We start from the raw sequence: 21,765 nt of genomic DNA, 5'->3' as shown, positions 1-21,765 counted from the left end.
TCAGCGAACATTAAATATCCACTGATGTCCAGAATTCACAGAGTGTGCTCTAATCCACTGCAGGTGAGAATGTATGGTGTTTCTGGAGGGCAGTTTGCCAGTTTATATCCTTTGACTGAGGAATTCTCACTCCAGGGAAGTAGCCAAAAGAATATTTTAAAAAGGCCAGGCGCAGTGGCTCACGCCTGTAATCCCAGCACTGTGGGAGACCAAGGCCGGGGGTGGGGGGGTGGGTGGTGGGATCACCTGACGTCAGGAGTTTGAGAGCACTCTGCCAACATGGTGAAACCCCGTCTCTACTAAAAATACAAAAATTAGCCGGGCCTGCTGTGTGCTTGTAATACCAGCTACCCGGGAGACTGAGGCAGGAGAATCGCTGGAACCCGGGAACCCGGGAGGTGGGGGCTGCAGTGAGCCAAGATCGCACCACTGCACTCCAGCCTGGGCGACAGAGCGAGACTTCGTGTCAGAAAATAAACAAACAAACAAAAAACATGGAGAAGGAAGAATATACACCACGGGGTTATTTACAACAGAAAACTGGAAGAGGCCGGGAGGGGTGGCTCACGTCTGTAATCCCAGCATTTTGGGAGGCTGAGGCGGGCGGATCACTTGAGATCAGGAGTTGGAGACCTGCCTGGCCAACATTGGGAAGTTCGTCTCTACTAAAAATACAAAAAGTAGCCAGGTGTGGTGGCAGCCGCCTGTAATCCCACCTACTCGGGTGGCTGAGGCACGAGAATCGCTTGAACCCTAAAGGCGAGGTTGCAGGTTGCAGTGAGCCGAGATGTGCCACTGCACTCCAGCCTGGGTGACAGAGCAAGACCATGTCTCAGAAAAAAAAAAGAAAACTGGAAGAAACGTGTAAGTGCATTAAGGGACGGATTAAATCAGTTTAACGAAGCACTAGGAAGATTTTTTTTAAAATTGCGTTTAAGTTTGCAGCGAGCCGGGCCAATCGGTTTTGCCAACGCATGCCCACGTGCTGGCGAACAAATGTAAACACGGAGATCGTGTGCTGAGCACTTGGTTTCATGGTGGGCGACTGTGCTGCTGTTCCTTTTGGCCGCGGACAAGGTCAGCTGCAGAGGTGGACCTCTGCTTGGGAGAGCTCTTCTCGCTGTGCAGACACCCGCCCCTAACAGCCACCCACCCGGGGAAATAATGGGGCTCGGAGGCCTCCTCCCAGCCAGTGTCCAGCCTAAGCACATCGGCTCCCGCAGTTCAGAAAGGTCCTGAGGCCTGAGTCACCATTTCCGGCTCAGACCTCCACCCGAAACGTGGATACCCACTGCCACGCCCACTACGCCTCAGTGGCTTGCCCCAAGCGACAAGCGGCAAGAAGCGGACTCCGGGGACAGCGGCCGAAGGCCATTCGGTCCCTGGCTCTTCTCAGCTCGAAGAGACCGAGAGGTGCTGCTCGGCCGCCTGCCCCTCTTCAGATCCCCCAGCACGGGAGGAGCAGCGACCAGGCTGCGTCCACGCCGGCTTTCGGGTCGGCTTCGGCAAGTCCAGCTCTCTTTTGCCCCTCCCAGAAGGCCGCCTCGGGTCCCGGGCCCAGCCCTGTCCGGGCGGTGTTCCAGCCACCCCGGGCTAGCTCATAGGCCCGGAACACTACAGCCAGCCCAGATTTGGCTGGCGCCGAGACGGGGGCGGAGCCAGCGGGTTCCCGCCAAAATCGCGTAGCTGGTCCTTCCCCCGCGGGCTACGTCGCGCCCTCCTTTTTTTTTCAAACCCGGAGCTGGACGGGGATTGGTGGACTGGGCACTCACGTGGTTAACGGTCGCGGGAAGCCGCGGAGCCCGAACCTGAGACTGGACCTGAGGAGACCTCAGCCTCGGTGCTCGGGCCGCCCCGCCTCTGCCGGACAGTCCGCGCAGCCGCTGCCGCCACCGTCCGCAGCCCGAGCGCCCCGGAGCCGCAGGCCGCCGCCGCGCAGAGACGCCGCGACTGCGACTAGGCGCGCCCAGCCGCACGTGGCGGACCCGCCCCCTGGTCTGCCGTGTCCTGGACCCCGTGGGTCTCAGCTCTCCGGTCCTCGGCCGGGTCCCCCGGGCCGCGATGAGCTTTCTGAGCCGGCAGCAGCCGCCGCCGCCCCGTCGCGCCGGGGCGGCCTGCACCTTGCGGCAGAAGCTGATCTTCTCGCCCTGCAGCGACTGTGAGGAGGAAGAGGAAGAAGAGGAGGAGGAGGGCAGCGGCCACAGCACCGGGGAGGACTCGGCCTTTCAAGAGCCCGACTCGCCGCTGCCGCCCGCGCGGAGCCCCACGGAGCCCGGGCCCGAGCGCCGCCGCTCGCCCGGGCAGGCCCCCGGGAGCCCCGGCGAGCTGGAGGAGGACCTGTTGCTGCCCGGCGCCTGCCCGGGCGCGGACGAGGCGGGCGGCGGGGCGGAGGGCGACTCGTGGGAGGAGGAGGGCTTCGGCTCCTCGTCGCCGGTCAAGTCGCCGGCGGCCCCCTACTTTCTGGGCAGCTCCTTCTCGCCGGTGCGCTGCGGCGGCCCGGGGGATGCGTCGCCGCGGGGCTGCGGGGCGCGCCGGGCGGGCGAAGGCCGCTGCTCGCCGCGTCCGGACCACCCGGGCACCCCGCCGCACAAGACCTTCCGCAAGCTGCGGCTCTTCGACACCCCGCACACGCCCAAGGTGAGAGCGGCGGGCGCGGGCACCCAGCGGCCGGGACCCCGGGCCCGCGCCGACCCAGCCTTTTAAAAAGGCCGCGGCGCCGGAGCCCAGCGCCGCTGCCTGGGTTCGGTTACATAACCGGCCGGCTGCACCCCCGCTCGCTTTCCTGCGCCGCCCCCCAAAGTTGGCAGCCCTTGTTTTTGGCCCTGTCCCGAGGTTGTCCGTTGAGATTATGTAACTGAACAATGGGCCTCGTCTGGAACTTTTTCATCTTACAAAGGGGCCGATCGGCCCGTCCAGGTGGCCGAGGATTTGCCGCCTGTTGAGTCCGGGCCGCCCCGAGCGTCAGCCTGGAGTGCGGCACCGATAACGCGGTTTGCGAGGATGCTGGAGGGTACTGGCTCGGCCACCTGACACCTCCCGAGCCATATGGTGCCTTTTAAACACGGTGATCGGGCCTGTAATTTGGGCGGCGCAGGCAGAAGGAGTTAAAAAAAAAATTGTCCTGCGCTGATCGTGTCGTGTCGTGTCGTGTGGCGTTGATGCGGGGAAAGTCTGGGGCATGCAGGGAGACTGCGCTTGGACTTGGGAGTAAAGGCTGGCCTTCCAAGCATTTGCAGTCCTAGAAACTCATCCTTATCCGTAAGTCCAGATAGCGCTGAAGCCTCTGTCTGGACAAGGTCTTGGCCTAGCGTTTGTTTATATCGTTGGGTTTGTAGTGCCCAGAGTTTGGCCGGCCTCCGTGCGATTAGGAACATCCTACTGTTGATAAGGTATCTTAAAGAAGGTGTTCAGCACCTGTGTTTTGAATGGCCTTCCAGTACTCTGCAGATTACCACTTATAAAACTGCGGATTTTAAAGCTGATACTTCCAGAGATTAAGACAAGCCTCGCATTTGTAAGATTAATATGGAAAATGCACCTTTTAAAGTGAATTTGTTTTGTTTTCAATGTACCGTTTGTCATCAGCCTCAGGAATATGTGTGCTTTTGAGCTTTACGGTTTATTGGCCGACTTGCTCAAGGCAAAATCCCACTGGAAGTGAGGGGAGGAGTCCAGTGAAGGTGGTTATCCAAGCCCTATTTAGATGGGGGAGGGGAGCTTTTATGGGGCTCTCGGACTGCTTTCTATTTTTGGATGAGTTCAAATAATTTGTTAACTTTTAGCCACTAGAATGAACTTAGTTTTAGGCAGCATTCATTTTCTTTTTAGGGTTAGAGGCAGATTTTACTTGGCTATTTTTTTCCAGAAAAGGTAGTTAATACCCAGCTTCAGTCTTCCTAAATTAGCCACAATTTATTTTGCTCGAACTCTAACAAAGGCTTGTGTGTCGCTTTGACCTACGCATTCAGCCATACGAATAAGGCTTGTTGAAGGTTAGGTTGAGAAGGCTGAGGATAGGACTTGGATCCTAAAAATTGTATTTGTATTTTTCCTTCCCTAGAGTTTGCTCTCCAAAGCTCGAGGAATTGATTCCAGCTCTGTGAAGCTCCGGGGTAGTTCTCTCTTCATGGATACAGAAAAATCAGGAAAAAGGGAATTTGATGTGCGACAGACTCCTCAAGTGAATATTAATCCTTTTACTCCGGATTCTTTGTTGCTTCATTCCTCAGGACAGTGTCGTCGTAGAAAGAGAACATATTGGAATGAGTAAGTTGTTTATTTAACAATTTGGTTATCCAAATAACCTAAGATTGGTTTGGTATACTTATAAAAATTTAGTTTCTGTTAAATGGCGTGGATGTGTCTGTCAGATATATTGATAGAAAAATACATATTTTTTCAGTTCCTTTGGTGAAGACATGGAAGCCAGTGATTATGAGCTTGAAGATGAAACAAGACCTGCTAAGGTAAATAGCTTTTTATTTTTTTTTTGAAATTTACCTTTCTACCACTTAAAATATGCTATGAATATGTTAAATAAGCATTTATACATAAGGTAGAATGGTTTTTAAATTTCACACATAGCCCTATCACCATAGCAAAAAATAATTGTTTTCGTATATTTGTATTACATATATGGAACCCTTTTTATTACAGAGAATTACAATTACTGAAAGCAATATGAAGTCCCGGTATACAACAGAATTTCATGAGCTAGAGAAAATTGGCTCTGGAGAATTTGGTTCTGTATTTAAGTGTGTGAAGAGGCTGGATGGATGCATTTATGCCATTAAGCGATCAAAAAAGCCATTGGCCGGCTCTGTTGATGAGTATGTATTAAACATTTTGTCTTTTGCTCTTTTGTCCCCTATGGTGTTACTAACATTAAGGTTTCAGCTGATCAAACACTGAATTCCATCTCTAACTTTGGAAGTTGTAATGATTTAATCAGGTCTTTTTCACTTAGTACCATCAGTTCTTATTGGACTTGTTGAATAATATGAGTAGTCTGATTTGGAACCTAACTTAAATTTCTTATTTCTAGTCAGCATCCATGAATTCACAGTAAAATGGAGTTTATTCTTACCTGAGTCCTCGGGCAAGCAACATTTCTTCTTTCTGATAAATCTTTAGTGGAATCTGCCTTTGGAAAAATCTCTTACAAGTCTAAACCCCTTCTCTCTTAAGCAAGTTGCTTTTTAGCATAACAATAGATACAAAAGTTTATTGTATGAAGTTTCAGATAAATTAATTCAGTTTAAGCTTGAGTGAAAATTATTTACCATTCTATTAATCTCAAATTCTCCTAGGCAGAATGCTTTGAGAGAAGTATATGCTCATGCAGTGCTTGGACAGCATTCTCATGTAGTTCGATATTTCTCTGCGTGGGCAGAAGATGATCACATGCTTATACAGAATGAATATTGTAATGGTGAGTGATGTAATGGTTTTCTTGTGAGTTTGAGAAAATGAACACCGAGGAAGAATTTATGGTTATCTAAAATCTTGCTCTATTTCTGTCACTTTTATCTTTTATAAATTTAAAGATCAGAGGCCTAACAAATTTCAAGTACAAGATTAAAAACCTTGTCCCTTCTGAAGCACCTAGTACATACCCAGTAGTAGAACTTTGCGTACTATTTATGTGCTTATCACTCCAACTGAACTTTTTGAGAAGACAATGGCCTCGCCACATATACTTTGGTGTCCTTAGTACCTAGCATAGTGTGTGGAGCATGTAGTATTATGAAATGTTATGTTGAATAGATTCTTCTGTGTCTAGTCTTTTATTTCCTTTTCATGTGGTGTGGTGCTAAAACTGATGTTTGTTAGTCAGTGAGTCTCCATTGATCTAAATTCAGCTGTTTCTTTAAGCGTTCTGTAGTCCTGGTGTCCAACCTAGTCTACCACTAGAATCCACTAACACTTTTATTATGTTACATTATTTTAGTTCTCTAGCTTGTCTTCTCTGCCTTCTCTCCCCCAAGGATGAAACAAACAGGCATGTATGGATTCAACTTTGGATGTCTCTGTATAGCTTTCAGTTTCAGTAAGTCCTTCAAGGGCCGACTTACGTCTGTCCTTTTCTATTAAAAACCTTTACCAAAGTCTTGGTCAGAATTCTGGTTCTTATGGACGTCTGTCATTATTATACACCAAATCTTTTATAGATTATTTCTCAACATTTTGTAGTTATAAGCATGATGATTGGGTTTTCATACTCAAGTGTGAAATGTGCCTCCCTCTAACCTTGTTACAACATCAGCACATTACCAGTCTGAAATGAAAAATATCTATAGATTGTTTCTGTTTCTGTATATCTTTTGTGAATATAGAGAATTTAGAGTTTAGTGAACAGTTGAGAGGAGATAACAAAGATTTATTTTTGTTGATTCTTTTTATTCCTTAAATAAACAAGACCAGTTATCTCATAACTTGTAAATAAATAAGTGGTGTAGGTATGGATTCAGGTCCCCCATATTTAAAAACAGTGAACAAAACAGAAGTAAAAGATCCATTTTTCAAACCTGATTCCTCGTTAAGTTATTTAATAAAGTTCTCCACACTTGAAAGAACTTGAGTGTCTAGTATACAGCATTGCTGCTAGTTTTTTTCACACAGCTTTTGAGATGTTTCTATTCATACCATCAAAATGTTTATGTAACTATCACAACCTTATGGATTATTCTATTTCTTAACCTTTATTTTTCAGATATTGCATTTGACCTAGAACAACTTGACCATAATGTCATGTCCATTCCATATTTGCTAGACACCATCTCTTTTCAGTTTCCTTTTTTCTCTTTCTCACCTTGTTGATGTGAATAGTTCTTTTAACAGAATAGTTCATTAGTAGTCCAGGAATGGCAAATATGTAGCAACCTACCAGTACATGGTTGTGTAAATCAGATGATTTTGAGAAAACTTACTTGAGCCTGGGAGATAGGGAAGAGTGACTAGTCTTGCTATCCTCTCAGATTACAAAAACCTTGACCTGTAATAATGTTAGATTATAAATAATCTATTGAAAATAAGTTTTTATTTAATTTATTATTTTGTTTTGAGACAGAGCCTTGCTCTGTCACCTAGGCTGGAGTGCAGAGCAATCTCTGCTCACTGCAACCTCACCTCTGGGGTTCAAGTGATTCTCCTGTCTCAGCCTCCCGAGTAGCTGGGATTACAGACACGTGCCACCATGCCCAGCTAATTTTTGTATTTTTAGTAGAGACCGGGTTTCAACATGTTGATCAGGCTAGTCTTGAACCCTGACCTCGTGATCCGCCTGCCTCAGCCTCTTAAAGCAATATAAGACTCTTGAAGAAAATAAGTAGTCCTGCGTGAAACAGGACTGCCTCTTTGTGTGGCTGTTTGTCCTAGTTAGATAAAAGAAAGTAAGACTATCTGGATGCATTTGTGATCTCTTCCTTTTGTTTCCTGTGTCCACCATTCCTCTTTCCACATAAAGCTTTGAATATACTAATAGGGCTCATCTTCACATCTTTTCCACAGTTTCACAGGAAAATGATTCTGTTATTTGTACATGAGTAACTGATTCCCTTTATTGCGATTTAATTTCCTTATTATCTTATTCACTTACATTATAAGCCTTTTGTCTTGGTTTGGTGATAGACTGGAATTAACCTGTATAAACAAGTGTAGAAAAATGTTGATGGATAGGGAAATAGAACCTGAAATGTCAGAACCTGTTTTACTCTCGTCACCTTTCTTGCCCTTCTAGCAATAAAAGAAGAAATTGGCACAGCTAAGGTTGCTGAATCTGCTAAAAAAAGAATTAGCCATATTCTTTCTAGCAAATTTGATCTAGGACTTTGCCTGTCTTGGCTGACAGTGTTATTGGTTTGCTCTCTTCTAGAGCACTCTTTTCCCCCCCTCAGTTCAAGATTTGTACAAGTAAGGAGAACATACTCAAGACTAAGATACCGAGATGGTAATTTATTTTTATTTTAAAAACACGTTTGACATTATATTATTCAGTCTTATTTAAATTGTAGGACCTCCTTTTCTGACTAATACATCATTGACCTTCCTAATTTTATTACCCAGATCTGATTTTTTTATTCCTAAGACTTAAACAGAAGATGTTTAAAACAATTCCTCATTGCCTTTGAGATAAAATATAAACTTTAAAAGTTTGAAAAAATATAAACAAATTAACTGATTGATTTAACTAATTCTATAAAAGCAGGTTATAGTCTCATTCACAGTAAGAATAGTATAAATTAATAAATTAAAACTATACTAAAATACTGACTTTTTACCTATAACATTTATAGACTTGTCAAGGGTATGGGGAAACAGGTATTCTCATGCATTGACAATGGGCATATATATTGCTACAGCCTTCTCGATGGAGAAATGTGTATGTGTAAAACACACAATCTCCATATATTACAAACGTGCATACCCTTTAACCCAGCAATTTGGCTTCTAGGTGATATACTAAATGTATGTGAAATGACCAATGTACAAGGTTATTTATTAGGCCATAGTATGTAATAGCAAAGACTTGGAAATAATTTTAAAATGTCCATCAAATGGGGGACTGATAAATGCATTTCTTTTTTTTTTTTTTTTTGAGACTGAGTCTCACTCTGTCGCCCATGCTGGAGTGCAGTGGCCTGATAGCAGCTTACTGCAACCTCCGCCTCCCAGGTTCAAGCATTTCTCCTAACTTAGTCTTCTGAGTAGCTGGGATTACAGGTGCGTGCCACTGCGCCCGGCTAATTTTTGTATTTTTATTAGAGACGGGGTTTTGCCATGTTGGCGTGGATGGTCATGACCTCTTGATCATGACTTGTGATCGAACTCCTGACCTTGTGATCCGCCCACCTCAGCCTCACAGAGTGCTGGGATTACAGGTGTGAGCCACCGTGCCCAGCTGATAAATGCATTTCTATTCAATTATACAATGGAATTCTATACAGACAAGAAGAAATGGGTTGTCTTTGTATATTGGTATAGAAGGATCTTTAAGATAATAAACATATGCCATTATTTATGCAAAAAGTTGAAAAGAATACGTAGACCTGAGCTGGGTGTGGTGGCAATGCCTGTAGTCCCAGCTTCTTGGGAGTCTGAAGCAGGGAATTTGAATTTGGGTTTGGGAATTCTAGGCTGTAGTGCACTATGCCGATCTAAGTTGAGCATCAGTATGGTGGCCTCTGTGGAGTGGGTCACCACCAGGTTGCCTAAAAAGGAGTAAACTGGCTTAGGTCGGAAACAGCACAAGTCAAAACTCCTGTGCTGATAAGTAGTGGGATCAAGCCTGTGAATAGCCATGCATTCCAGCTGGGCAACATAAATAGACTCTGTCTCTTATAAATTAAAACAAACAAACAAAAAAACAAAAAACCCTGATAATACTGGTTTACTCTGGGAAAGAAACAGGTGGGTTGCTGAGGTGTATGATTGGGAGAGAGACTTTACATTTTATTTTGTACCCATGCAGATGTATTACCTATTGAAAAAATAAAATTTTGATTTCACAAGCAGGTTGAAGGGAGAAGGTCCTATAAAATAACACTTTCTTGGTTGAGATTGGTTGGTTGAGACTCATTCAGTAAAGATGGAAGAAAGAAAATATTTCAGAAAGAAGAAAATGCTAATATTTTCTATTTTTGTCAGGTGGAAGTTTAGCTGATGCTATAAGTGAAAACTACAGAATCATGAGTTACTTTAAAGAAGCAGAGTTGAAGGATCTCCTTTTACAAGTTGGCCGAGGCTTGAGGTATATTCATTCAATGTCTTTGGTTCACATGGATATAAAACCTAGTAAGTATTGCAGATCTTCTGACCTGTGTTCTTTGGGGTTATAGAGAACAAATTACTTCATTATGACAACATTGAAAAAATACGTATCTTATGTTTTCTCATTGTTAGTTTTAAAAGGCCTTGGATCCACTTACCAATATTGTTTTATGATTTCTGTTTATCTCTTCCCTTGTTAACCCCCAAAATTTGAGATGATAAACTTTTTTGGCCTCCAGGCCGGAATGCAGTGGCACCATCTCCACTCACTGCAACCTCCCCATCCCATGCTCAAGTAGTCATCCCACCTCAGTCTTCCGAGTAGCCGTGCTACAGCCATGTGCCACCATGCCCAGCTAATTTTTTGTATTTTTAGTAGAGACGGGGGTTTCACCATGTTGGCTAGGCTGGTCTCAAACTCCTGACCTCGTGATTTGCCCACCGTGGCCTCCCAAAGTGCTAAGATTACAGGCGTAAGCCACCGTGCCTGGCATGTGTTTTATTTTCAAAAGAGAAAAATATCTTTGGACTTAAGGCAGTAAATGTGAATTCTTAAGGAATAGCTGTATTCATATAAAGTGTTAGACAAATATAATAGACCCTTATACGGTATAAAAGTTGAAAATATGAAGGGATGTGAAGTTTAAAAATCTTCAGATTTAGGCCAGGCACAGTGACTGACACCTGTAATCCCAGCACTCTGGGAGGCCGAGGTAGGTGGATCACGAGGCAGGAGTTCGAGACCAGCCTGGACAATGTGGTGAAACCCCGTCTCTACTAAAATTACAAAAATTAGCCGGGTGTGGTGGTACGTGCCTATAGTCCCAGTTACTCGGGAGGCTGAGGCAGAAGAATCGCTTGAACCCAGGAGGCGGAGGTTGCATTGAGCAGAGATCGCGCCATTGCACTCCAGCCTAGGCGACAAAGCGAGACTCTGTCTCAAAAAAAAATTGGCCTGCGTAGTGGCTCACACCTGTAATCCCAGCACTTTGGAAGGCCGAGGCGGGCGGATTACATAAGCTCAGGAGTTCGCCACCAGTGTGGACAACACAGTGAAACCCCATCTCTACTAAAACACAAAAAATTAGCTGGGCATGGTGGCAGGTGCCTGTAGTCCCAGCTACTCTAGAGGCTGAGGCAGGAGAATTGCTTGAACCCGGAAGGCAGAAGTTGCAGTGAGCTAAGATCACACCACTGCACTCCAGCCTAGGCGACAGAGCGAGACTGTCTCAAAAAAAAAAAAAAAAAAACCTTCAAATTTACAAATACCATCATAAAATAAGTTGTCCTATGAAGAAAGTAAAACTGTGTAGATGACTCCAGTAAATGTAACATAAGTTTAATACTATATATTTTTGTGTATGTGTGCGTGTATATATATATATTTTTTTTTTTTCTTTTTTTTTTAGACAGAGTCTCGCTCTGTCGCCCAGGCTGGAATGCAGTGGCGTGATCTCGGCTCACTGCAACCTCCGCCTCCCAGGTTCAAGCAATTCTTCTGCCTCAGCCTCCCTAGTAGCTGGGATTATAGGCGTGCACCACCATGCCCAGCTAATTTTTGTATTTTTGTGTTTTTGTTTTTGTTTTTGAGACGGAGTCTCGCTCTGTCGCCCAGGCTGGAGTGCAGTGGCCGGATCTCAGCTCACTGCAAGCTCCGCCTCCCGGGTTTACGCCATTCTCCTGCCTCAGCCTCCCGAGTAGCCGGGACTACAGGCGCCCGCCACCGCGCCCGGCTAGTTTTTTGTATTTTTTAGTGGAGACGGGGTTTCACCATGTTAGCCAGGATGGTCTCGATCTCCTGACCTCGTGATCCGCCCGTCTCGGCCTCCCAAAGTGCAGGGATTACAGGCTTGAGCCACCGCGCCCGGCCTAATTTTTGTATTTTTAATAGAGACGGGGTTTTGTCATGCTGTCCATGCTAGTCTTGAACCTCTGACCTCAAGTGATCCACCCACCTTGGCCTCCCAAAGTGCTGGGATTACAGGTGTGAGCCACCACTCCCGGCCTTATTTTTCAAAGATAGTCTCACTCTGTTGCCCAGGCTAGAATGCAGTGGTGCAATTATAGCTCACTGCAGCTTTGAATTCCTTGGCTCGAATGAACTTCCTGCCTCAGACTCACAAGTAGTTGGGACTACAGGCGTGCACCACCATTCCCAGCTGTTTTTATTTTTTCTTTTTCTTTTTTTAGAGACCAGGGTCTCACTATCTTGCCCAGGCTGGTCTCAAATTCTAAGTCTTAGGCAATCCTTCTGCCTCAGCCTCTCAAAGCACTGGGATTACAGTCTTGAGCCACCATACCTGGCCAATACTATACTGATAAAACTATTAAAATCTGCCACTAAAACCTCATGTTAGTCATGATCTTACCTGAATTTGAAGAAAAAGGTAATGTGTATACAGTAGGAAATAGTGAATCACAAAGCCATATTGCAAGGTAGATGCTGTATGGTCAGCCAGACTCACTGGCTAAATGACTCATTCGGCTCACACCAGCCTTATAGCACTACATTAAAATTTGGGCTTTCACAGAATTTCACAAATTACTGATATTACCTTTTTTGCTGAAGAGTAATGTGCAGAAGACAAGGGCCTCATCCAGTTTAAAGTGTTTAGGATCAGTGATAGGCTGGAAAATATATTCCCAGAGGCCCAGAGTGGTGGCTCATGCCTGTAATCCCAGCACTTTGGGAGGCTGAGGCTGGAGGATCACTTGAGGCCAGGAGTTTGATCAGCCTGGCCAACATAGCAAAACCCCATCTCTACTAAAAATATCAAAGTTAGCTAGATGTGGTGGCATGTGCCTGTGGTCCCAGCTACTCAGGAGGTTGAAGCATGAGAATTGCTTGAACCTTGTTGCAGTGAGCCAAGATCATGCCACTGCACTCCAGCATGGGCAACAGAGCAAGACTGTCTCAAAAAAAAAAAAAAATTCCCAGCAAATATAACCCTGGTCTCTATCCCCTGAGATGCTTATTCCATGGGTTTGGGCTAGAACTTGAGAATCGGCATTTTAAAGAGTATTCTTGATGATTTTGGAATATGATCTTGTTTATGAACTCTGGCTTTATTATTAATTGTTAGTTTGGCTTACATAATTAACTGTTTGACAGGTAATATTTTCATATCTCGAACCTCAATCCCAAATGCTGCCTCTGAAGAAGGAGACGAAGATGATTGGGCATCCAACAAAGTTATATTTAAAATAGGTAAGAAAGGTAACCAGATTATTACCTTAAAATAAAGAGAAGGCTGTTTTGTTTTTGCTCTTCACTGTATTTTTTTCAATACTTCCAGGTGATCTTGGACATGTAACAAGGATCTCCAGTCCACAAGTTGAAGAGGGTGATAGTCGTTTTCTTGCAAATGAAGTTTTACAGGAGGTAATTTTTCTTCTCCCTTAATCATAGTTTGCTTTGTAACACTTAGCAGTTGATAGAATAATATAAATTCAGATATACTAAACTTTTTAAGTTTAACTAATAGAAGGGAAATACAATCTAAACCATCATCTGAGGGCATTTAGTTAGCAAAAAGTCATGAAGGCAAAGATTTATAATGGAGTTGTGGTAAAAAATATGTTCTCATACACCACTGGTGGAACCTTAAAATGGCATATCCTTTTTGGAAATCAGAGTATTAGTATTGCATTAATATTTAAAAATCATGTACCCATTGACTCATAATTTTTACTTCTAGGAGTTTTTCCTATGGACATATTCATATACAAACACAAGTTGAGAACAATGTAAATAAGTGTTTACCAATAAGAGAATGATTAAGTAAATTATGGCACATAGTTTTTAGTATGGCATATAGTTTCAAAAGAGTGTGACAAAGTATTTCTTGATAAAAATTTTGAATGAAAATAGAATAAGTAGAAAAATTTAAAGTGTAATTGTCTGATCCCATTGTTCTTTGTAAATATGTGTGTATATATATGTTTGATTTATCACGTATATGTGTATTTGTAACTTGTCAGTGTGTTTCTATGTGTTTTGTGTTTGCATATGAATCCCTAGAGGTAGAGGGGTTTCTTTTGAGAGTTGAATTGAGCTGTTGACAAAGAAGAGGCATTTACTTTATATATGTGTGTGCATTTTCCCCCTAAGAGTGTATATTACTTTGTAATTTAAAAAATAAACCTCCCCAAATTTAGCAGTTTATTCTCTGAATAGGTCCCAAACTTAAATGTGATATTAGACATTTTGATTAAGTCTTATTTTTCACCTAAGTCATCTTTGAGGTGTAGTCTTGTTTTATTTTGACCATGTTTACATTCCTTAAAAAAATTGTTTTAATTTTACAGAATTACACCCATCTACCAAAAGCAGATATTTTTGCGCTTGCCCTCACAGTGGTATGTGCTGCTGGTGCTGAACCTCTTCCTAGAAATGGAGATCAATGGCATGAAATCAGACAGGGTAGATTACCTCGGATACCGCAAGTGCTTTCCCAAGAATTTACAGAGTTGCTAAAAGTGAGCATTTTATATATGAGGCCCTTTATTGACATGGTTCTATGTTTTATTAAATGCATGTCTGTACGTTAATTTTACTTTTCTTTTTAAGGTTATGATTCATCCAGACCCAGAGAGAAGACCTTCAGCAATGGCACTGGTAAAGCATTCAGTATTGCTGTCTGCTTCTAGAAAGAGTGCAGAACAATTACGAATAGAATTGAATGCCGAAAAATTCAAAAACTCACTTTTACAAAAGTAAGTGAGGGTTTTATGTTTTCTTTTTACTTTTTCATTCGTTTTGATTCTCAAATTTTAATGAGAGATGATTTAAGCTTTCTGTCAACCAAGGGTATGGTGGTTTTTTGTGTTTTTTGTTTTTTGAGACAGGATCTCACTTTGCCAGGCTGAAGTGCACTGGTGCTATCATGACTCATTGCAACCTCCACCTCCTGGGCTCAAGCTGTCTTCCTATCTCAGCCTCCTGAGTAGCTGAGCCACAGATGCGTGCCACAACACCCAGCTAATTTTTATATTTTTGTAGAGATGGGGTTTTGCCATGTTGCCCAGGCTGGTCTTGAACTCCTTTGGCTCAAGCCATCCACCTGCCTTGGCCTCCCAAAGTGCTGAGATTATAGGAGTGAGCCACCTCACCCGGCTCCAGTAGTTCTATATGTTGTTATACAGTGAAAGCCTGGGGACTTCTGCCATAAATTAGTATTTTACCTATTAAATTTGTGTTGTTTCTAAACTTTAAAATTATGAACTTTAAAAATGTTGAGACTAACATATATTTGCAAGTGGTGATAGTCCCCAAGCCATAAATGGTAGTAAAAGCTAAGTGAGCCTATACCAATGTTTTCTTCCCAGATTGTCACCAAAAATTAATATTGTCCTTAAAACATTCTATTATTTTATGAAAGGATGAAATTAATGTCAATTTGGTTAGTAGATGATTCTTATACATATGTTTTTAATTTCTGGCTAAATCTTTTTATCCTGAATGAAGATTCTCATATTTGACTTCATGACTGGATATTTTCGAAAAACTGGTTGCAATGGTAAAGGTTATTAAAGAGAATATTAGAGAATATTAAGTTACCACAGATCACATTTCTAATTTTTTGATTTATTGCAACCATTTTGCTTTTAACGTAATAAAACTGACTTGAAAAGGTTATGTTAAGTATTAAGATTTAATATTTAAATTTTAAAAAGTGGGCCGGGCACGGTGGCTCAAGCCTGTAATCCCAGCACTTTGGGAGGCCGAGATGGGCGGATCACGAGGTCAGGAGATCGAGACCATCCTGGCTAACACGGTGAAACCCCGTCTCTACTAAAAAAATATTAAAAATTAGGCGGGCACCTGTAGTCCCAGCTACTCTGGAGGCTGAGGCAGCGTAAACCTGGGAGGCGGAGCTTGCAGTAAGCTGAGATCCAGCCACTGCACTCCAGCCCGGGCAACAGAGCAAGTCTCCGTCTCAAAAAAAAAAAAAAAAAAATTTCAAAAAGTGTATATTAAGAGGTTTACTTGCCACTAGTTTGGTATCCATCATAGTTCATACAAATAGGAAATAAAGTGTTCCTTTCATCTCTGTTATGTAAGGATAGATTCACAATATAAATTGGAGTTTTTGAAATTATTACTTATTTTTAATTTTTTTTTACTGGGGATAGGTTTGTCTGGAAATTATTTATTATTATTTATTTAAAAAGATGGGGTCTCGCTCTGTCACCCAGGCTGGAGTGCAGTGGCACTATCATAGCTCACTGCAGCCTCAAACTCCTGGGCTCAAGCAATCTTCCAACCTCAGCTTCCCGAGTAGCTGAGACTACAGGCATGAGTCACCACATCCAGCTCAAATTATTTTATAAGAACCAAAGTCATTACTAGCATCTTTACTACTTGTTTTCAAGTATATGTGATATTTTAATTCAAAAAGCACAAAATAATTTCATAAATTTAAGTTGTTTTGATAGAAGCTTCAGTTTCATGTTTTATTTTTCAATTATGTCTTAGAATAATGATGGCATGCAAATATCTCCCAATCGACAATATAGTTTGTGTTTAGTTTTTTAGGGTCTCTTCCTAAGAGTAATACCTTGTTGTCTATTTTTATGTCAGAGAACTCAAGAAAGCACAGATGGCAAAAGCTGCAGCTGAGGAAAGAGCACTCTTCACTGACCGGATGGCCACTAGGTCCACCACCCAGAGTAATAGAACATCTCGACTTATTGGAAAGAAAATGAACCGCTCTGTCAGCCTTACTATATACTGAGCTACTCATTTCCCACCTCCCCCTGAACACTGTGACAAGAGGAAGCTAGGTTGAAATCACTGATAGAATCCAGTTTGCAATTACTTTCTCGATTGGTGTCAGTAGTTTTACTGATTAGGACTTTTATTGTGAATTACAGTTGAAAGCTGTATTTTGACCATTGCTATGTCAGGCTTTCATCTAATCTTACCAGTCTGTCTTCTGTAGGATGTGTCACTGTTGGATGTTACACCAGCCTTTCCAGGGTTAACCACTGTGGTGGTGTGCTGCTTATAGTTTGCTGTTGCATTGTAATAAAAGGTGTCTTTCCCTGTAGTGACCTGTAAAAAGTACTGAAGGGCTTTGTTACAGACATACTCTCCCTTTGAAAAGGGACATGCTAAAAGACTCGTTACTACTCAGCCTTCAATGTACCTTTGTGTCCATCTTGTATTTTTTTAAATTGTGAATTAGACTTGTATATCCCACTGGGAGCACTTTGTAGGCATTTCATGAACCATGGGATGATGATTCTGTGGAAGTATTGCCTTGTGAATTTGCTGCTATTTTAGTTTTGTCTTTGCTGTAAACTTGTAGCATTAAACAATCATTGTTGTTAATAGGTCTTCTTTTTGAAACAATTATGTGAAATGTATAGCTGCTTTTGATGAAAAGCAGCTATTTGCCTTTTTTTTTTTCCTTTGAACTTTGAAGCTAGTGCATTGGAAAAATGCACCCTTTCCCCCCTTTGGAATGCTGTATTAATGTAGTATAATAATTACTGGTTTTGTAACTTGTTCTGGTAATGTCCTTCCCTGACTCTTTTAAAATGTCTCCCCTCAAGTTTTGTACTTGATTGTATTATTAGTCTGTTTTTAAATGTTTTGCCCGGTTTCTCTTCAATATTTGTGTATATAAACTGATCTTCGTGATATTGTATATAGCTGTTTGAAATGCCAGAATGACTTCTGACATTCCAAGTTTTTCACAAAATATATTTTATCTGTGATTAGCCATTTGACTAATAATACTGGCTAACAGATGTTGAAAAAAATTGTCTATTGTTTGTTTTCTTACTAATTTTGGTCTAAAACATGTTTGCACTTGTCTTTGACTTGTGTTTTATTAACATTGATTGGCATATTAAAAGTCACTCTGAGCTTACCTTAATTGTCTAAATCCTTGTGATGCCTGTTTTCTAATATTTTATCTCTATTCACTATACTATAAAATGTATAGTGTGTATAATGTACTATTATAAAAGCAGAGGGCACATTTTTATTGAATATGGAATTTCGTGGTGGGCTTTAGAACAAAGCTACATTTTGCCATTGAAAAATTTACCCATCAACTTTGAATATATTTTGTCATAAATGTTTAGTATTTTTATATCACATTGCATGTTGTGCATGTGACTTGCTAGAAATGTAGCATGATGTAATTTAAAATATCTTCAGATTATTAAGTAATACGATTCACAGAAGAAAACTTTGGGGAGGTTTTGTTTTTGTTTTTGAGACAGAGTCTCACTGTATTACCTAGGCTGGAGTGCAGTGGCATGATCTCTGCTCACTGCAACCTCCACCTCCTGGGATCAAGCAATTCTCCTGCCTCAGCCTCCCGAGTAGCTGGGACTACAGGCACGCACCACCACACCCAGCTAATTTTTTGTATTTTTATTAGAGACGGAGTTTCACCATGTTGGCCAGGCTGTTCTCGAACTCCTGACCTCAGGTTATCTGCCTGCTTTGGCCTCCCAAAGTGCTGGGATTATAGGTGCCTGGCCCCTAAAGTGGGGAGGGCTTTAATTCTCACTAAACTAGGCTGGGTTTTAAGATTTGAGGCGAGGTGTCTTGGCTCATGCCTGTAATACCCACCACTTTGGGAGGCCAAGGCAGGAGGATTGCTTGGGGCCAGGAGTTCGAGACCAACCTGGGCAACACAGTGAGACCCTATCTCTACAAAAAACAAAAGAATTGAGTGCAAATTGAAGTGATAGTGTTATTTCTATGGTATCTTTTTCTGATGTTGATTAGAATCAGAGATGGGGACTCATTGTTGCTTAGGCTGGTCTTGAGCCCCTGAGCCCAAGAGATCCTCCTGCCTCTGGAGTAACTGGGACTATGAGTGTGTGTAATCATGCCCAACCTCTGCCATAAATACTTCTAACAAACTTGATTATATTAGCTTTCTAGTCTATGGTATCTTAAAATTTAGAGGTGTGAGATGAATTGGTGCAGACAGAAGAATTAGATATAAAAGCTGGTGAGTATGTGTGATAAGACCTAAAAAGCTACAGGAACTGGAGCATGCAACTCACACCTTTTAGTAGCTACTGATGACAAAGCTATAAAAAGATCACGATAATTGGGCTGGGTGCTGTGGCTTGCACCTATAAAATAAGCTACGATGCTGCCATTGCATTCCAGCCTGGGTTACAGAGTGAAAACCTGTGTCCTAAAATATATATAATTGGTGTTAATTTATGATCATTTTAAGTCACTAAGGTGTATTTTTCCAGTGCACTAGCTTCAAAGAAACATTCAGGTGTTTTTCATCAATATTTGCAGTAAAATTTTCACATAAGAATATTGGATTAAGAAGGAAAACTGATATTTGGTGTTCAAAGAGGGAATTCTTAGGCCATCTAAAAGCTGATATGAGAGTTAGACTCATATTTAACCTAAAGGTACTTTTGTTGAGTGCTATGTGCTGACTATATAGTAGACCAAAGACCAGTAAGAATTAGTTTTTGCCCACTAGGATATCAGGAAAAAATAGAGGAGACTTTTGTAAATATATAATGACAATAAAATGTAATAAATGCTAATGCTGGAGGGATTGTGCAAGATAGAATGAAGGTTCGAAAGACTATACATATCTTATGAAGATACTGGTGGTAGATTGGAGAATAGATCCAGGGAATTATGTTCAGACTAGTTTCAAGATTATTGTATAGTAATGACTATACAAGAAAGGAGGGCCTGAACTAGGACCTTGCTGTGGATAGAAAATAAGTGGATAGGGATTTTCTTTGAACAGTTTGAAACTTTGAACAGTTTTTGTTTGTTGCTAAGATTGAAGCATTGAAGGTTTTTTCAGAACACTTAACTAAAATGCAGGGGTATGTTACTGTTTGAGACAGGTATTCGCCATCGATAAAACTTTTCTTTTTTGGAAAGCTGACTTTGGTAAGGTAGAAAATTTTTAAGTATTGACTATGTAGTTGGGTAGGAGGTATTACATATTGTGATTGACTGCAAATTGAAACTGTTGCCTTAACTTTATCCTGCCAAGAATACAAGAGCAGTAGGCTTTAATTAATGAACTAATGTATTTTGAAGAGTCCATTATTAAGCTTTGATTTTCACTACACTTTGTTCTGGAAGTCAAGAAACTATGGTATTTTTTTGAGGCCAGGCACAGTGGCTCAAGCCTGTAATCCCAGCACTTTGGGAGGCCAAGGTGGGCGGATCATGAGGTCAGGAGTTCAAGACCAGCCTGGCCAAGATGGTGAAACTCCATCTCTACTAAAACTACTAAAATTAGCCGGGTGTGGTGGCAGTGCCTGTAATCCCAGCTACTTGGGAGGCTGAGGCAGAGAATTGCTTGAACCCCGGAGGTGGAGGTTGCAGTGAGCCAAGATCATGCCACTGCACTCTAGCCTGGGCAACAGAGCGAGACTCCTTCTCAAAAAAAAAAAAAAAAGCAGGGCATGGTGGCTCACGCCTGTAATCCCAGCACTTTGGGAGGCCGAGGTGGGCGGATCACCTGAGTTCAGGAGTTTGAGACCAGCCTGACCCACATGGAGAAACCCTGTCTCTACTAAAAATACAAAATTAGCCGGGCATGGTGACCCATGCCTGTAATCCCAGCTACTCGGGAGACTGAGGCAGGAGAATTGCTTGAACCCAGGACGGGGAGGTTGCGGTGAGCCGAGATTGCGCCATTGCACTCCAGCCTGGGCAACGAGAGTGAAACTCCGTCTCAAGAAAAGAAACTATGGAGTTTTTTTAAAAGTTCATAACAGCTAGGTTTAATGCTAACTGTCCTGGGATGCTCCAGGCTGTCTCCCAATTCTTAAGCAGCAGCATCCTGACAATAGAGTAGTTTTCCTTCTTCCCCAATCTTTACAAAGCATCTCACTGACTTTGACCAACAGAGCAAATAAACTGTTGCATTTTTTTTCTAAGTTGGCTTGCTACAGAATTTGTTGCATTCTTAAGGTATCTTTATTTGTGAAATTTGCAAAGGCCAATTAAAGCCTTAATACAAGGAGGATAGACCAAAAAAGAATTTTGTAAGTGTTTTGGATATCATGTAAATCTTAAGTGAAGCCTGGAACTAGGAATTTGGAGGAAACTGCCTCATTCAGTATTTTTGAAGGTATTTGTATAACTGTAAAAAGCATCACTGAAACTGACACTGCAGAGTAAGTGAATCTAGAAATTTCTCTTGCAAACTGATACTATTGCTGGACATTTCTTGGAAGCTCAGCAAAGTAGATGTTTATAAAAATGGAAGAATAAGACATCATTGAAACTGTCCCTCTCCCAACATTTAACATTCAAACACTTTTGAAAGGCATTCATCTGAACATCACTGAACTTTCTTTTTTCTTTGTGGCAGATGACCCTAATTTTCAATGCAAATTCAAAGGTCTCTGGAGTAAGGAAAAATATCTATGTATGCCCTAGGAAGATTCACCAGGAAAAGATGGCATGTTGTGTCCAAACTTCATTAAACTAAGAGGCAAAGAAACTTCAGCCAGTCCAGTCCATGAAGAAAAATACCTCAAAGGAACATTTACATCACAGTTCACATTGTTTAGTTTTATATGGTTAATAAACATTTTGAAGAGCATATATTTGTTCTGATTTTTGACATAGTTATGGTATGAAACAGGTTTCCAGGCCTGGAATTCCAATTTATGCTTACTAATTCATTATGCCAATGGGAAATACAGTTTTTTTGTTTGTTTGTTTTGTTTTTGAGACGGAGTCTCACTCTGTTGCCCAGGCTGCAGTGCAGTGGCACAATCTTGGCTCACCACAACCTCCGCCCGCCAGGTTCAAGCGATTCTCCTGCCTCAGCCTCCCAAGTAGCTGGGACTACAGGCACCCGCCATCATGCCTGGCTAATTTTTTGTATTTTTAGTAGAGACAGGGTTTCACTATGTTGGTCTAGAACTCCTGGCCTTGTGATCTGCCTGCCTCAGCCTCCCAAAGTGCTGGGATTACAGGCGTGAGCCACCGCACCCGGCCTGGAAATATAGGTTTGG

At 42.2% G+C, this 21,765-nt stretch overlaps 1 protein-coding gene and 1 non-coding gene across 6 annotated transcripts; both read left to right on the top strand.

Moving 5' to 3' along the window:
* Positions 1–1,761: 1,761 nt before the first annotated feature.
* WEE1 (WEE1 G2 checkpoint kinase) lies at positions 1,762–21,345 on the top strand. Of its 5 annotated transcripts, XM_028833695.2 has the most exons (12): positions 1,762–2,637; positions 4,061–4,266; positions 4,403–4,466; positions 4,657–4,829; positions 5,310–5,431; positions 9,646–9,792; positions 12,881–12,976; positions 13,065–13,150; positions 14,077–14,247; positions 14,339–14,484; positions 16,352–16,440; positions 21,114–21,345. In XM_028833695.2, exons 1-12 carry the CDS (start codon positions 2,062–2,064, stop codon positions 21,179–21,181), a joined length of 1,944 nt encoding a protein of 647 aa, XP_028689528.1. In that variant the 5' UTR covers positions 1,762–2,061; the 3' UTR covers positions 21,182–21,345. The 5 variants fall into 5 exon arrangements, with proteins under 5 accessions (XP_028689528.1, XP_014970371.2, XP_077819556.1 ...); XM_015114885.3 differs by lacking the exon at positions 21,114–21,345 and having other exon boundaries at positions 16,352–17,648; XM_077963430.1 differs by lacking the exons at positions 1,762–2,637; positions 21,114–21,345 and adding an exon at positions 2,851–3,389 and having other exon boundaries at positions 16,352–17,648.
* On the top strand, positions 6,181–6,283 carry LOC114672552 (small nucleolar RNA U13). The gene has a single exon (XR_003722958.1). It is a non-coding gene; the product is annotated as a small nucleolar RNA U13 (small nucleolar RNA).
* Positions 21,346–21,765: the final 420 nt, after the last annotated feature.

Source organism: Macaca mulatta, chromosome 14, assembly GCF_049350105.2.
Source record: "Macaca mulatta isolate MMU2019108-1 chromosome 14, T2T-MMU8v2.0, whole genome shotgun sequence".
NCBI lineage: Eukaryota > Metazoa > Chordata > Mammalia > Primates > Cercopithecidae > Macaca > Macaca mulatta.
The sequence above is the reverse complement of the archived record's forward strand: the minus strand, read 5'-3'. Positions and strand labels throughout refer to the sequence as shown.